This window comes from Phyllobates terribilis, unplaced genomic scaffold (genome assembly GCF_046119375.1).
Source record: "Phyllobates terribilis strain yellow unplaced genomic scaffold, ASM4611937v1 Scaffold_4__5_contigs__length_816908805, whole genome shotgun sequence".
Lineage (NCBI taxonomy): Eukaryota > Metazoa > Chordata > Amphibia > Anura > Dendrobatidae > Phyllobates > Phyllobates terribilis.
In genome coordinates, this window is record NW_027362764.1 from 483,268,401 (window position 1) to 483,286,692 (window position 18,292).

Sequence of the window (18,292 nt, forward strand, 5' to 3'; positions counted from 1 at the left end):
TTTTCCTGTTACCCTTGTGAAAATAAAAAATTTGGGTCTAAAGTAACATTTTTGTGAAAAAAAGTTAAATGTTCATTGTTTTCTTCCACATTCCAAAAATTCCCGTGAAACACCTGAAGGGTTAATAAACTTCTTGAATGTGGTTTTGAGCACCTTGAGGGGTACAGTTTTTAGAATGGTGTCACTTTTGGGTATTTTCTGTCATAAAGGCCCCTCAAAGTCACTTCAAATATGATGTGGTCCCTAAAAAAATGTTTTTGTAAATTTTGTTGGAAAAATGAGAAATCGCTGGTCAACTTTTAACCCTTATGGCTTCCTAACAAAAAAAAAATTTGGTTCCAAAATTGTGCTGATGTAAAGTAGACATGTGGGAAATGTTATTTATTAACTATTTTGTGTGACATATCTCTCTGATTTAAGGGCATGAAAATTCAAATTTTGAAAATTGCAAAATTTTCAAAATTTTTGCCAAATTTCTGATTTTTTCACAAATAAACGCAAGTGATATTGAAGAAATTTTACCACAATCATAGAGTACAATATGTCACGAAAAAACATTCTCAGAATCAGGGGGATCCGTTGAAGCGTTCCAGAGTAATTACCTCATAAAGTGACAGTGGTCAGAATTGAAAAAATTGGCCTGGTCGCGAAGGCAAAAACAGGCTCTGGCATGAAGTGGTTAAGCCCTTTGCTTTATGGCCAATTTTCGTTCTTCCACTTTAATTTTTTCCTCCCATTCTTCCAAAAGTTTCTGTGTTCTTATTTTTCTTTTTTTTGCGGGATAAGTTCTAGTTTTAAATAACATCATCCATACAATGTACTAATAAATGGGAAAGTTCTGCCTTAGTTGTTTGCTTTTTGTTTTTACAACACTCCTTGTGTAGTAAAAATAACCCTGCAACATGATTCTACAGGACAGTACAACTAAAGCAATACCAAACAATTACATTTATTTTTTTTTCAGTGGTTAAAAAAACAAATCTTTGTTAAAAGAAAAAAAATTAAAAATTTGTTTGTTTTGCACTTTTTTTTTGAGACACTGAACTTTTAGTTTTTGCCAATGTAACTGTGGCACATTTTTTGCATAGTAAATGATAGTGTGACTTTCTTGTACCACTTTGGGTACATACATCGTTTTAATTGCTTTTTATTCAGTTTTTTGGAGGAAGTGGGAAAAGTATAAAATGCCAATTTAGGCTTTTTAATTTTATTTTCTGGTGGTGTGTACTTTAAAGGTTAATTTTATTGTATAATTTTCTAGATAGGACTTTTATAGACAACGATGCAGAATATGTTCATTTTTTTAAAGGGAATCTGTCAGTAGGAGCAACCCTCCTAAATTGTCTATATGGGCAGGCAGGTCATAAGAAACTGAATAAATTGATACCTTGATATATGCAATTCAATGTCTTATTCAAGAGAAATTCATGTTTTTCTTATATGTACATGATCTTTTCCAGGCTATGGGCAGAACACTGGTCTACATGAGAATCTGCCTCTCAAAGATTATTGTTAATAAAAGTGGGAGATACCAGTGTGAGACATGTAACTAACACAGAACAGTAGAATTGAACTTTGTCACCTTGCAAATACATTTGCTGCAGCTCTCACAGCTCTGCTGTATTGTACCAATATTTAAACCCTGTCTGCCTGTGAGATGGAAGCTGAGAGGAACCTGCAGATGTGTGAGTTATAATCACACACGGCTCTGCAGTGGGATCAGGAGAGCAGAGAGCAGCCTGAGACGCTAGTCACTACTCATGGATAAGATGTGAGGCTGGGTAGTTAAGAAGTCTGAGATCAAAAGCCAAAAGTACGTCATAGACAGAGGGGTGAGACAAAGGCATAGTCAGGAAACAGTCCAATGTAAATATTCCAAGAAGGTAGCGGATCATGACAAAAGGGCTAAGCAAACGGATGGTCACGGCAAATCCTAGGTCGAGCATCAAATATCAGGATACCAGACAAGGAGCACAGAGCAAGCACACACCTCATGAGTAAAGCTACAATTGGCAGCAATCAAAGACAGAGAGCTGATTCAATAGCCAGGTAATTACTCTGGACTAGAGGCACATGGATAAAGCCCTGGCACACCCTGGTCCTGATTGGACGGCTAAACTGTCATTCCAGACAGTGACAGCTCGGCACACTCCAACATCCAATTGGAAAACAGAACTGTCATTCACTGCATCCAGACACTCAGATAGGAGGAATTGTGACACCTCACACTGGTCGCACCTCCTTTTATTTAAAATAATCCCTGGATTCAGATTCTTATGCAGATCTGTGTTTTGCCCATAACCCTGAACAGAAAAATGTGGATTTCTCTGGAATATGACGGTTTAGGAAGGTTCTATCCTACTGACAGATTCCCTTTAGTTGTCTTAATTTTGAAATTATGAAAAGGGGTGAATTCAAACTTTTTTCTTTTTTAAAACTTTCCTTTATTTTGTTTGTTGCTCTAAGGAACTTGATCTTTGTGATAATTTGATCACTTTTATTATATTCTGCAATAGCTTTAATATTGCAGTGAGTAATAAAAAATGGTGATCTCCTATGAATCCCAGTCACCTGTTATGAGAGTACAAAGATAGCTGTGACCTGGGGTCTTCAATTGGCCAGGGTGATGTGGTGCCCTAAAGGGCAGTCAGGACAATTGCTAACGACTTAACTGCTGCATTCAGAATTTGATAGCTGCATCACAATGGTTGAAGCACCACTGTAGCGTGTTTTTTTTTTTTGCTTCTGTCATCTTCTGCAGTTTATGACCTGCTGGATCTCTCCAGTGTTTTCTGGGTGGATTGCAAGTCACTTCTCAATGTAAGTCTGAGATCTAGGACGAAGCTCTCATAGACTTACATTGAGAGCTTGTGATCGTTAGCTCTGACTTCCGGTCATCCAGGAGCTACAGTCACAAGATGGCTAAACGGGAAGAGCAGAAGACTGCGGCTGGTAAGTAATTTACTAGGGGCAGGTAACAGATACTTATTAGTGATACCACTTTGGCAGGGAAATTCTAAAAAAACAGCCTGAGTGGTGTTTTAAATAACAATAATCTAAGCCAGCTCTGGTCGCTGCTGTTAGAGGCTGGTTTCAGCTGTGTTATACAAATTTATGAGATTTCTCCATGCACCCTGGTGTATGTGTGTTGTTTTTTTTAGTTCCCTCCACAGGAATCAAATGTCTGTGCCAAGATAATGACAGCATGCATTACTTTGGTCAAGATCATATACTAGTCTTTGAAGAGAATCTGTGACAAGATTTTACAATGCAGGCTGCATGAGTTTCCAAATTTATTTATGTCCCTAAAGCTCAAATTAGTTGATTTACACTTCAGATCACAATAATGAATTCAGCCCCCAAAATTTACGACACCTGATTTTAGACCCTAAAAGTTAATTACTACCATATAGTACAGATCACTCAAAAGACATACAGATCACAAACTGCAAGCACTCACAATTAATATTTAGAAACCTACCGTTGAAATATTCACATTGGAAACAGTTTTTTTTTTTTTTTTCAGTGAACTGAAAGTTTTGCAATATAACCCATAAGACAACAATGTTGTTGTGATTTGAAGCTCTGCTTTAATAATATCTATTAATTTTAAAGCTGCATTTAAAGTTTACCTAGACTTATGGAACAGCTAATATACTATGATCTCATTGCTGCTCATGGAGGTCTAATTAAACAATGTGAAATGAATCTACCAGATTTATATTGCCTTCATCTCTTGTATCTGATCTGGAAAAGATCCAAAGATTTACAATTAACACTTTAAAATTAAGAAAAGGGAGAAACCACATAGCTAAGATGTTACATGTCCTAGTTGCTTTCGAGTATCGGATGTCTGCACAGTACCGAGCCATATAACTCTACACCCTGAGCATGAAGCCCAGATCGCTGCAGGGGTTGTGTTTTCCCATTGTGCGCTGCATCACTATGGCAGGTGTTGAATGGCGTCATTGAGCCCCCTACTATGAATTGATTGGGGAATGTTAATCTTTAGTTTGGTTTCAGATTTTCTCATCGTTTTGAAAACATACAATTAAGCAATTTTACATTGCCTTGGCTTATTAACCGAGCAGGAGCCACTCCAAATCCTGCATAATCTATTATTAATTGCAGTCTGAGAGTGCAAGCATAGTTGAAATATTCATTTTTGTATGTAACATTGTATTTGTAAATTATATATTTTTATGCAAAAAAACAATTTCACAAGTGTAGTACCAACACAGGTCTTGTTCAGGTCATTAAACCCACAGTCAGGTGAGGACTTGCAACCTTACTAAACTTAATTTTTTTTTTACTGGAATTTCATGTATCGGTGGGGGTCTGACTGCTGAGACAACCACAGGTGGCTATAATTTTATAGATTTTTATCCCCCATTTGAATACAAGGGTTTTCAAGCATGCATACTGCATCTCCTTTTATTTTCTATGTGACTGCTGGAGATAGCCGAGTATAAAATTGCCCAGCTGTTTCTTGCAGCCTGATAGAGAATGAATAGAATTGAAATGTACATGCTCGACTGCCACTTCATTGAAAGGAGGACAGAAGTCCCCCATTCTGACGCTAAGTGGAATTCTTACTCTTTAAAGCAGGAATGTCAAACTCAAACACACAGTGGGCCAACCAGTATACAGTATAATTGGCCCCACATAGTCCTCCATACAGAATAATGGCCCCACATAGGGTGGTAGTTCTGGTGTCGAGGGCCAAATATAATCACCCTGTAGGCCAGAGTTTGACATGTATGCTTTAAAGGGAACTTGGCATGTCTCCAAATGCTATTAACTTGTAGAAATATGGTGTCACGATTCCACCACTCGCTGTGTCCTAGGGACGCTGTGAGTGACAGCTCAGCCGCCCTATGGATAACAGAGGCATGTAAGGTTGTCCTAGAATAATATCCTGATCTTAATAATGCAGGAATTTAATTAGTATGGGGTGAGGAGGTCTGCCCACCGGACCAGTCCTTGTAGGGACCCTATGCGCCCTCTCCACCACAAACGAGAGAGTCAGGATCTCTTTACCGAAGGTGTCCAGTAGCCATTTTTCAATAAAACTGTCAGGGCCCCATCCCTTCAAGCTTTTCCGGCACCCTCCGTACACTCAGCCGACCTATGGATGGCAAGGGCGTGTTGGGCTGTCAGTGTAGTGTTTTGGTTTCCTCCAGGTGTTTTCCTTTCCAGATAATTTCCAGGCTATTTAAATGGCTGACAATGTCAGATCATTGTCAGTTGTAGCTTAAGCTCAGTGGTGTGCTTAATCTGTGCTCTGTATTTTGATATTCTGATCTTTTGTTGCCGGACCTTGGATTTGCCTTTGACTATCCATTTGTATAAATGCTCTTGCTTTTGATGTATTCTGACTTTAGTGACCAGACCCTGGACTTTGCCCCTGAGTATCCATTTGTCTTATCCCTCTGTCTTTGACATACTTTCCTGGCTTTAGACCTTGGACCTCTTGACCACTCCGCCTCACGGCTAGTTTGAGTAGTGACTAGCATCACATGGGTATATCTGCAGGTTAATCGCTGTCCAGCTGCCTTACTGAAAGCATGGCTACTGGGAGAAAAATAACTTACAGCCACCACTCACTGTACTGAGCGGTGACTGATTCCACTCTGGACACACCTTTATGACTGAAAGCTGCGGCTTCCAGGAGGAATAAAGTAATTTCCTCCCGGTAGCTAATCTTCCAGTAAGGCTGCTGGACAGCATTGTAACGCTAATTACCTGTGGATTAGCCCTATATCTGCTGGTAAATGGCATTTGGGAACATGACAGGTTCCCTTTAATGCTGGATAATCTTCTACACCATTGACTATGAATCCTGCTTGCTAGTAAATTCAGTTATTGATACAGACATTCTCTATTTACTGAGCCAAGTGACTCCCTAGATTGAAACTGGATGGATTTGGAACATTTCTGGGTCTATCCATATACTATAAATGCTATTTTTGCACTTATTTCCATATCATTATACATGAATTTTTTTTTCTTAAAGGATACTTATCAATACTGAGAAAAACATAAAAAGCAACCATAGATGAAATTCTTAGGCTTTTCTTAAATATATGTGACTAGCAAATCTAATGATTTCTTTCAGTATTACAGAGAAGCAGGCTTTACTATCATTTTACAATAATGAGAGCAGAATCTGGTGAGATTCTTTTCTCTGGGAGATACCAACAATGTGTGTGTGTGTGTGTGTGGGGGGGGGGTGATTCTACATAACCTTTCATAGGATTTTGGGTAGATTTATCAATTTGCCTGTTTTGTGGTGTTGCTGATCAAGAATGTAATGGGACAACCTAATCGTCTATTTTCTCAAAAATTTCCAAGCGGAAGTGAACATGGTGATATTAATAATGTTTCCTAATAGGCAATCAAACAGAAATAAGAAAAAAAAAAGTTCCTCACCTCTAAATGAGCTGTTAAGATCTATGGGAGAGATAGAGATCTCACTGAGTATCTGCTGCCAGGGCTTATTTTAAATGAAAGAGGGCCTTACCAGTGTATCATTGCAAGTCTTACACTGGTAACACCCCCTTTTATTTAAAATAAGCTCTGGAGGCCGATTCTCAGGGAGATCTCTCTCCCGCCAATAGATCTTAACAGCTCATTTATATATGAAACCAAGTTTCAAAAACCATTAAGTTATAGAAACATAGAGTATTTTGAACAATATATCTTTATTGAAACATTATACTAAAATTGTAAAAATATATATATAAAGTGCAACCATGAAGGCGAGGATTACTCAGACATGCCAGATTTTTAATATAAACAGTAATCAAACTGCCTAATATACGGTAATTGTGGCTCCAGATGCTTAAATTATTAGATCATTGGTACATACACGCATATATTATAAAGATAGGAGGACACTTGAGTGCTGTGGCAAACAATGAATATAATTTTATTTGAATACAAAATTCCAAGTTTATAAAAGACATATAAAAATTGCAGTGTCAAGGGGGTAAGGTGCAAAGTGCCTGAGGCTGGGGTGTACCGGGACACAGATGGAGGTCCTTGGCATGGGCCTATCATTTGCGCCTACGAATGCTTTTGATTACTTTACGGCCCTCAAGGACCTCCATCTGTTTGCCCGGAAACGAATTCTAAAAAAACTCCATTTCAGGTCGGCTGGTGAGGGGATTCCCATGACAGTAGCGGAGAAGGAGGCCTTACAAGATCTAGAAGACCTCTTGTTGGAGCAAACAACTCCCTCTACAGGTGGGTTACCACAGGTTAGGATTCCCAAATCAACGAGATTCCCTCCCTTGTCTATTAGTCCAGCAGTGGAGGTTTTTGTGAATTTGGTTGCAGAGGACTTTAGAAAAATCTCCACACGGAGAAAATTTGACAATTTAACCTCTGCTCAACGCCAAGCTATAAATGATCTACAATCACTTAAAGACACCATCATTAAACCTTCTGACAAGGGAGAGAATATCGTCCTGTGGCCCCACCAGAAATATGAGAGGGAGGCACTACGCCAACTTAGAGATAAGGACACCTATTCCAGGCTGTCGTATAATCCAACTGCCTCCTACTCCGCTGCTCTACAGGGAATCCTGGCCCGGGCCTGCGAGCGGGGTATTATTGATAAGAGGACTGTGGAGGCTCTAACCGTACGTTTCCCTAAAACGGCCACCTTCTACCTGCTCCCTAAAATTCATAAGGACGCCGCCAACCCTCCGGGACGTCCGATCGTGTCGGGCTTGGGGGTTCTCTGTGGCCCAATCTCTCAATATGTAGACAGTCATCTGAGACCACTTGTTGAGACCCTTCCGTCTTACATCAAGGACACGACCGACGTCCTCACTAGGGTTGACGGTGTCTTTTTGGAGCCAGGTATGATCATGGTCACGGCCGATGTAGAGAGCCTATATACTTGCATCAGTCACGATCTGGGCCTGGCTGCAGCTCGTTTGTTCCTTGGGACCTCCGACCTAGACGGCCCTTCCCGCGAGTTTATCCTTGAGCTCCTCCACTTTATCCTTCATCACAATTTCTTTTTATTTAAAGACTCGGTGTACCTGCAGCTGCGTGGCACAGCCATGGGTGCGGCCTGTGCGCCCTCCTATGCTAACCTTTTCCTGGGTGCATGGGAAAGGGACATTTTTGGGAGAGATGGCATGCGGGGTGCTAACCAGGTTGTGACGTGGCTCAGGTACATTGATGATGTTTTATTTATTTGGCGAGGTAATGTGGAGGAGCTCGACGAGTTTATGAGACAACTTAATGCCAATATGTGGGGTATTAAACTCACATATGTCCATCATGCTAAACGCATGGACTTCCTGGATGTCACTCTGGAGGTGGACCTACAATCCTTCATCCAGACTGACGTCTACAGGAAGCCCACAGCGGTCAACTCGCTTGTACATGCCTCTTCGGCACATATTCCATCTACAATAGGGGCCGTCCCGGTCGGACAGTTCCTAAGGATGAAACGTATCTGTTCAACTGATGCCCATTTTGAAAGACAGGCATCAGATCTGACTGAGCGCTTCAAACAGAGAGGCTATAGTAACCGCTGCATTGGCCGTGACTATGGTAGGGCACGAGGTACCCCCCGCAGTCATCTTCTATACCCCGCTCGATCACCTTGCTCTGGTTTTCCTGAGAGGACCCGCTTCATCTCCGCCTACAATGACAAGTGGGGGACTATGAGGCGGGTCCTCTCACGTCACTGGAACATTCTCGGCACGAAGCCCTCCCTGAGGGATGCGGTGGGACATTACCCACTTATGACAGCTAGACGGGCTAGGAATCTGGGTGACTTCATCACCTCTAGCCATTATGTCCCACTAGCATCCAATCCCATTTGGGTCACGCGGGCCCAGGGTGGGATCGTTTCCATGTGGCCATTGCTTGGCCTGCGCCAGTGTCCTTCACTGTTCATCATTTGTGTCATCTGATGACTCCCGCACCTTCCAAATCTCCAAATACATCTCTTGCAGCACAACACATGTGGTGTATTATGCCACATGCGGCTGCAATAAAATCTATGTGGGTCTTACCACAAGAGAGATGAGGGTTCGAGTGCGGGAGCATGTACGGGACATTGGCGCGGCTAAGTCGATTATAGACTCCCGGGAGCTAAAGACACTACCGCGACATTTCAAAGCAGCCCATGGTTGCGACCCACGCACTCTTATGGTGCGTGGCATTGATGTGGTACACCTTGGCTCTCGGGGGGGTAATTCTAAACTCTGCCTTGCGCAGAAAGAGGCCAGATGGATTACGGTTCTTGACACCCTGGCCCCGCGTGGCCTCAATGAAAGCCTGACTTTAACGTCCTTTTTTGTGATGGGATGTCCTTTGGTCTTTGGTGCTCTCCCTCAGCTTTTTGATTCCTTAGTCTGTGCTTCTGGGCCTTTAGCTTGATTTTAATTCTTTCCTTGGTTTTAACTTTTAATATTTTTCTCTCTTGTACACTCTCAGATTTAATCTTATTTCCCTGTCAAGCTCTGCATCATCTCTACGGACCATCTCTACAATAAGGACTCCCTTCAATTTGAGTGGAGAATCTTTGAAGATATTGTTGCCATCTCTTCTCATGTGAAGAAATTTACTTGAATGCTATTTGCACCTTTAAAATTGTCCGTACATAAATTGTATATACTAACTACTATGTCATGGATGCAAGTGGTTTTCCTATAGTTGAGATGGAGGGTTACTTTATCCCCTTGTTAAGTATTAGATACATGCCTCATGTCTCTTGCGTATTTTTATATATCTTGGGATTGACGGGAGGTATGCTCACCCTCCCCTCTTTCTCCCTCTTATGGGAGTCCTTATGCTGTTAGGGTGGTGCGCGTGTGTCCCGGTGCCTGGCCTGCCTGCGTTCGCGTTGGGCTGTCTTTATGTCCCTGGCGCGGTGGGGGGTGTGGCTCCGGGCACACGCGTCGCGTCAGCCTAATCAGCTTCCTCCCTCTTTTAGATCATGTGACCCGATGGGGAGGTATTTCTACAGGTCCTGGAGGTGCGTGCATCAGCGCCTCTTGAAAAAGATCGCCGAAACGCGCGTCGGGGCGCGTTCCCACCCGTTGCACTGCTGGAGACTCCCTGTTGGGGTCGTGGGCTCTTCCTATTTTGTCTGTTTGTGGTGAGTCAATGTATTTACGTGCTATAGGGATTACTGGCCTTACCTATACCTCCCTTTTCTTAGCATCAGGGCACTTATACATAGATAGTGAATAATGTTAAGGTCTGCCTGTATGCCATATTTTATCAATTGTCACTCTTATTATATGTTATCTGCTCTATGTTGTATATATCAACATTGACTCACTTAAGTCTATACTGACTATATATATAAATTGACTACTTTATACTGCCCGCCCCCCCTCGGTACTCCCCAGCCTCAGGCACTTTGCACCTTACCCCTTTGCGATTGCAATTTTTATATGTCTCTTATAAACTTGGAATTTTGTATTCAAATAAAATTATATTCATTGTTTGCCACAGCACTCAAGTGTCCTCCTATCTTTATATGTATTCATTGGAGTAGGCAATACGGACTTGGTGCCTGACACTAGGTCTAGGTACTATGGTCTGTCCAGCATTGAACATTTGGCCTTTTCTCTTCTTATACACGCATATATTCTAGCCCAATGATGAATAGGGGTATTGAAAGTCAGGGTTTTTAAAATAAAGTGCTGTGTGCAAAGCTATGTGCAAAAACGAATGCCTTCATAAATCCCATGGATCCCTATAAGCCGCTCCTTAATTGGAAATGAAGGTCTGTGTGCAAAGCTATGTATAAAGACATGTGCCTTCATAAGTCCAGTGGATCCGTATGAGTTGCTAATGTGCTGCCCCCGAATGATAATCTTCACTATTGTAGATTGGATCCATTCACAGTTACAATCATTATGAGTATATAATTACCTGTAGCAAGATGATCAAAGTATGTGTTGTTAGCCTCGCTGCCCCAACTCGCTTTTCGCCCATATCTTCCTCAGGGGAAGTGTCCTAAAGGCATAAGCCGTAACTATATATATGTTTGGGTGCCCAATAACCGAACTCCTTTGTGATCACATGTTCATGATCAGCGTCATTGGTGGCGCATGCGCAGATGGAAACATCCTATGCAGGGATACTTCCGTCCACGCTCAGTGGACCGCACACTATCCACTGTTGCCAAGCAGCGGTGGTTGCGTACTGGACCTGTTGACGTGTAAGGAAGCTCCTGGGTGTCGATGAGTTGTTATGGCAGTTTGAGTTTAATCTCCTAACTCATTCATTGTCCAGGAGATAAGCTGCTGGTAGAGCTGTGTTGCAGCAGCTATCTTCGCTCTCCTCATAGTTCTCCTGAACCGTTCATGTTGAAGTGGAAGTTGGGTAAGAAGATAAAAGCAAAAGGAAATTACGTTTCATCAAAACAAACAAACCCACCCTCTTACACGATCAGCTGTACATTTAGGACCAAGTAATTGTAGATTTTCCACTTTTTGGTGCTTAATTATGTCCTTTGTATTATATTTACGAAATGGGGGGAACCCCAGAAAAAACCCTCTCTAACAAGCCATAAAACTTAGCTTTTGTTTATTATTATATTAAAAATTCCTAAGGTTATAAAAATGTTGTCCCTAATCTGCCTTGACTATTACTATAGTGATATACACTTCTATACATTCACTTAGCGACACCCCGGGGTGCCATCATTCAATCGGCAGAATAGCAGAATAGGACAATCTGTACTCATAGCACAAGTCCCCCCAACATGTTTCACCGCATGTGCGGCATCATCAGGGGGTGAGACACTGGCAAAGATGGCTCGCAGTCATAAATGCCTCATGTATGTAGCCTTTGTATATAGAGGCTCCACCAATGTGAGCAGTTCTTGCAAATACAGGAAATGACCTAAATTATCGTGTCGCCAATAAAATAGATCGAAACAATGAGCAACAATTGTTTTTTTAAAAAAGAAAAAGGATTGTGTCAAGTTTTGCGTCTATTTGATTTATATATAAATTTTGTTTTGCACCTCAAAATCAAAAGATAAAAAGCAGAGTTTACTGTTACTGAGCATTTTTTTAAAAGGTTTTCTTTGGTTACCTTATGTCTTTTATCTAAAAGCAAAAATTACATTAGAAATCAGGGTCTCCCCCTCCTAAGCGACCATGATAAGATCTGATCCAAAAGTGTTTTGCTTTGTTTTCATAAACACACTTGTTGACTTCAGAGCTGTGGCTCATCTATGAGGACACATCATTCTATTTATGCACATTTGGTTACCAAGCGTTTGGCCAAAATAAACTTCCATATCCCTGGAGAGTGTCAGCCCAATAATAGACAAGACCACTCTGTTAGTGTAAGTAGGAGGAACACATTAAAGACAGCCCGCTATTTTGGCCATGTTTAGGAGCCACTGACACTGGCCAGAGTTCACTGTATTCCTTTCATTCTTCACCACACTTCCGTCCTGCTTCTTGGCTGTTACCAACAGGTGGCTATATCATGAAGACACTATTTCCAGACTAAATCAAACGTGGTCACTCTAGTAAAGAAAAAACAAGAAGAACTTTTGTAACATCAACAATAAAGAACACAACTTACAAAGGAAAGAAAACATTTTTTTCCCTTAATATTAAAGTTTACATTACATATAAATCATTTAATCAAAACATAGCAAGGATCAGAACAAGTATAACTAAATACAACTAGTAAGGGACCTACAAGAAAAGTACAATGAGAGTGATGACCCTTGTCTGCGAGGGCTTACTATCTACAATGGAAGAATACAGTAGGTGAGACAACATCACTACAGTAAAACACAACATAGAAATAAAGAAAATGGCCCATAATCATTAAGGCGACGGTCACACATTCAGTATTGGTCCGTATTTTACTTCAGTATTTGTAAACCAAAACCAGGTGAAGAACAACAAGTGAAAAAGTATAATAGAAACACGTGCAGCAATAATGTATTTCTGACCCACTCCTGGTTTTGGCTTACAAATGCTGATGTGAAATACTGATCGAATACTGATAGTGGGACCTCTTACAAGTGGCGTGCGCCTCCGAGCGCTACTCCAGAAATCTCTACTCCAGTCAGATACTGGAGTGAGATTTCTGGCATACAGAATGCCACAGCTTGTCATGAATTAGATGAGCTTTGGCATCACACCCCCCTCCCCTGCCCAGCTCCACTCACAGCCATCATTACAATAAAGGCAGAGCCTAAGAATAAATACAAATACTATTCTGGCATCTTTATAGTAGGCGCACCATAAGAATAAAGACAAACGTACAAGGCGACATCCAAGGCTGTGGTGTCGATAGAAAGCAAGTTCAATTCCAACTTATTCCAACAACAATATATTCTATAAGTAATTGCATAGCTTGTTGTATATTTAATTTAATAGGAATTTAGGGATAAGGGGGATATTATAAGATGGAAAGACTCATATCATTGTACTTCAATAAATGTTTATTATAATTGGACTCTGTTAGCCCATACTGGCAGTATAAACTAAGCGCATAGCCTTGTAGGAGATATAGCCCTATGAGAATTTCACCATTAGTGATCTCACCGCTGTCTCCATTCTGCAGAAACTGAAGTTTAATCATTTTTGCTAATTAGGTTGCTCGGTTCGCCAAGATGCTCAGTGAACTGTCCTGCCTCCTTTTTTTTATTCCTCAACCTTCCTCACAGGTAATTGATAGCACTAATTTGCCTTGAGACAGCACTGCCAGTCATTAGTGAGGGAGGAGGAGACATGTAAAACCAGTAAGGGGAATGGTGCATTGAGCCTCTTGGCGACATGTAGGATGAACCAAGCACCATATTTAGCATATATGAATGAATATACAGTATATAGAGGTTATATCCCATACAGGGCTATGTGCCTAATTTATATTATCAGTTTGGCCTGACAGACTCCCTTCAAGCCATTTATGAAGGTAGAGACAAACATTTGTCTTCCAAATTCCACACCTCTGGTGTCCTCATCACAATACAGCACAGTTGGTAGAAGAAGGCAAACACATTTCAGAATACACCTTGTGATATCATTACAACAGAATGTCATTTAGGAATAAGACAAATACTGTTTTGACGTAATAAAGTAGAGAACAACCAAGGAATGAAGATGGCCAGTAGTATGACATCATTAATAAAAAAAAAGCAGAGAGGAAGTAAGCAGACTGCAATGGCTCCAAGCCTTCACAAGGGGTCATTTGAATATCATTGGCACCGACCTATAGCAAGCAGGAAGTATTTAAACACCCAGGCCTGGGTGTCAATTAGCCAGAGGGAGGTACCTGCTGGGTCCTAGCAAGAGACAGATCTAGGAAGATGTCTGCAATACCAAACGAAGAGATGTCCTGCAACCAACTGCAGGGCGACTGTCTGTCACATCTGACACACGCGTGATACTATTATGAAAAGATAATCACAATTGTGTCATTATTACAATAGAATACAATATGTGTAAATGAGGACACCATGTATGATGCAATACTTGTCTGTCTCCGGCAGCCAATAATAGCCTCCACTCCATAGAATCAAACCCCCAACTATCAGTAATTATCTTAAAAATCCTTTAAAGGCCAAAATAGGTGATTCTTTACGTGACTGAAACTGAGTTAAACAGAGAACTCAAGCAGGGTAAAAAGAATTCCTTGAATGTCTACAAGAGAACAGATACAGATCAAATGTTAAAATGTATTTAGCATCATATTCAGCATCTATCTTTTTACGTCTTTACATGATTAGCTAGAGGGCTTTCTAACATAAAGCCACATGTGATCGTTGCAATTGTATGTTTTCCAGTAGCATAAAACATTCCATAAACTTCTTAGGCTATCCAAAATTGTCACATGAATAGTAAATGAATAGTAAAAATAGTAAAGTAAATACTGTTTTTACTTGTAGTTGTAAATTGTGTAGGGTAACATCCACCTCACATCATTGTCATCATTCTGTGTGTCATACATATATTTCAATTATGTAAAATGTTTCTCTAAAAAGCAAGAAAATTGTCTATCTAGTCTCCCCTTCTAGGGTTCGTGCAAACGGCCATAATTTGTGTCTGAGTGCAATCTAACAAAACATTGGATTGTACTCAGATCAAAGTTATTCTGTGGGGTCGGGCACATGTCCGACCTTTTCCTCGAACTGAGTCTGTCCGAGAAAAAAATTGCACAGACATACAATGCAAAGATTGAGACAACTTCTCCCCCTTTTATCTGGTTTCAGGTGTGATTTGCCCACACCTGTTACATTCCACAGGTGAGTTTGAACGAGCATCACATACTTGAAACAAAGTTTCAAGCATGTGATGACAATTTTGTCCGGCCCATTTTTCAGGTTTTGTGTGAAATGATTTCCAATTTGCCTTTTTTTTTTTACAGTTTTTTTGTGTTGTTCCAATACACACAAAGGAAATACGCATGTTTTTGTACAAATGTTTAAGTGCAGTAATTTTCTGGGAGAAATACTCCATTTTCTGGAACCAATTTCAAGGGTGCCAACACTTTCGGCCATGACTGTATGAATCTATCAGTTGAGCTCAGGCCTCCGGTCAGTCTTGGCATGGGAGTCGACATATAGTTATCGGAATCTTGGGCAAATTTTTGGTACTGATAAAGAAGAAAATGTTTGTGTACTCATTTTTCATTTTACTCTTTTACCGTTATTTTTTTTTTTTGCAGGCAATATGAATGTAATTACAGAAAGACATGGAACTATTTTAACAATTGGCATTAACAGACCTGAAGCCAGAAATGCTGTAAATCCTGAAACGGCATCCCTGCTTGTCAAGGCATTTGATGAATTTGAGAAGGACCCATCCCTAACAGCGGCTGTTCTCCATGGATTAGGTGAGTGTCAATTTATTATTAAAACAAAAAAGACCCCATGTTGATAAGGGTGTAGGATAGGGTATGTTTTGTTTTTTTATTTTACTGTTCATGTGTTTTATTAATTTTGCACTAAGCAGATTTCTAATGTTGCTGTGGAAAGTCGCTGCGACGTTTAGGAAGGAGCTTCTAAGCAGATAGACTTTGAACGTGAGCTACAGGCGAGCTAAGAGCTATGTGGGATCCTAATCTTAGGTCACACGGAGCAGCACAATTGTGAGGTTTCTAATTAATAGAACCCTAATTCCAACAGGTAATTTGCAAAACCCCTTGGTAATTTACAAGGAATTTGCAAACTGTGCCAACATGTTGTTCGGATTTCAGATGCTCAGGGGGACTTTCTTGTTACAAAAACATTTTACTGGAGACCAAAGAACTCTAAAAACAACCAGTCGTATAGAGGAGTGCAGTTCCATGGCCCCAGAAATTGTCTGTGACAAAACACAACTGTAGGCCACGGGACAGCACTCCTCCTACTACTGGGCTTTGTAATCTATGGATAGTGAAAGCAAAAAAATTTGGTGAATTTCGTTAATTCTCTTGTCAAAATAAGACCATGGTGAAAAGTTTATTGAAAAGTGGCAGTCAGATAAAGGACATACATGCTGTTTGGAATATTCATACAGACTATTTCTTAAGACACCACTCCAACGTTTTTTTTTATTGCACCGCTGAAGTGGTGCTTTAAATGTAAGTCCTCTGCCCCCCGGTCTGATACTCACCTGCCGCCTTCATCCGTTTCCAGCGTTGCTCCCATCGGTCTCCGGTGAAAAGTGACTTGTCGGCATCTCCAGTGTTTCATGGACTTAACCGGAGATCACTCTCAATACAAGTCTATGGGAGCCTCGTTCTGGCCTTGTTCTGACTCTCATTGACTTGCATTGAGAGCGTGTAACGTCGTTTTTGACTTCCAGACACTCAGAAGCTGCGCTCACAAGATGGCGCAGGGGACCGGAGTGGTGCCGAGAAACGATGAAGGCACACCGAAGGGTGAATATATGACTGGGGGCTTACATTTAAAGCACCACTCTAATGCTGAAGAAAAAAACAAAATGCTGGAGTGGTGCTTTAATACGTGGGTGAAAAAGACACTTGTATCATAGAAAAAATGTTTATTGTGCTTCTTTATTGTTTTCTCCTACTATTCTTAGTTTCACGCATCATCTTTTTGGTACCTGTGCTATGTATTATTTTTACAGATAAGTCATATACCTCTTGCAATGAATGTGCATGTCCTAATATTTTGTGGACCAATTGTCCGAAAAAAAAAATAAAATGGAGACTTATTCTACTTTGATTTCTGTTATGGATCAAACTTACCAATGCGAGTCAATGGCCCTGTAAAAAAAAATGCATAGTACACAGATGTCTTCCATGTGCTGTCCAGATTTTACTGTTTAATGGGTAGGGGGAGCAAAGTTTTTATGCAATAAAAACAGGTGCAACAAGGATTGTAAAAACTGACATGCCGATCAAAAAACAATGAAAAACACATAGACCATTTTTTATGTATGAAAAAACCTCGATATATGACTGGACTAAGGCTGTGTGCACACGGCGTCTGTCAGACACTGACACAACCACCAAGGATTCCCAGGCAATGCCACTTCAGGAGGATAACGGCTGTCATTTTCCTGATGAGGCTTCACCTGCAGTTTTGTTGGCATTCTCACAGCGGCTTCGTCCGCGACTGGCATCTATTACTCTATAAGTTTAGAGAGTTGGTCGCTTTCAAGCGGAAGCCGCCTTAAGAATGAGCATGTCACTTATCTTTTAACCGCTTCAGGATTTAGAAACACTAAGGCTATGTGCACAGGGTGTGTTTTTGGTGCGTTTTCTCTGCGTTTTTTCCACACTGAAATGGGACAAAAGCGCTAGGATATCCTTGTGCCAACTAATGCAATAACAATCCTGAAGTGCTGAGCATGTGATCAGGAATTTTCTGGTCAGGATTGTTATTGTGTTTAAATCTGAAGCATGTCAATTCTTTTATGCAGCGTTTTTCACCCATTGACTTCAATTGAGTCAGTTAAATCCACAGAAAAAAGCGCAGGTATAAAAATATTTGCGGATTTGCTGTGGATGTTTGCTGCATATTTGACTGACTCAATTCAAGTCAATGAGTCAAAAACGCGGCAAAAACAAAAAAAGAATACTCCTCCCAACATCCTATGGCCGCTCCCGCTGATAATAGCGAGAGCAGTCTTTATGTAGGGGAGACAGGGCAAAAACTTAGGGCAAGGATGAATCATCTTCGCCACACAATAAAAGAAAAAAGAATAGATCTACCTGTAGCCAAGCATTTTTGTTCCCCTGATCACAGCATAAAAGACATGAAATTACTGGTATTAAAAGGTAACTTCAAATCTCAAAGAGAAAGAAGAATCTCAGAATATAAACT

The 18,292-nt window shown here is 40.7% G+C and overlaps 1 protein-coding gene across 4 annotated transcripts in view; it reads left to right on the plus strand.

Annotated features, from left to right (window-relative positions):
- Positions 1-18,292, plus strand: part of LOC141264385 (enoyl-CoA hydratase EchA19-like) — a 111,901-nt gene that overhangs the window by 40,140 nt on the left and 53,469 nt on the right. For all 4 annotated transcript variants that reach the window (XM_073676678.1, XM_073676679.1, XM_073676680.1 and 1 more), the window contains one exon: positions 15,685-15,852. In XM_073676678.1, the coding sequence (XP_073532779.1) occupies positions 15,685-15,852 (168 nt within the window). The remainder of the gene's footprint in view (positions 1-15,684; positions 15,853-18,292) is intronic.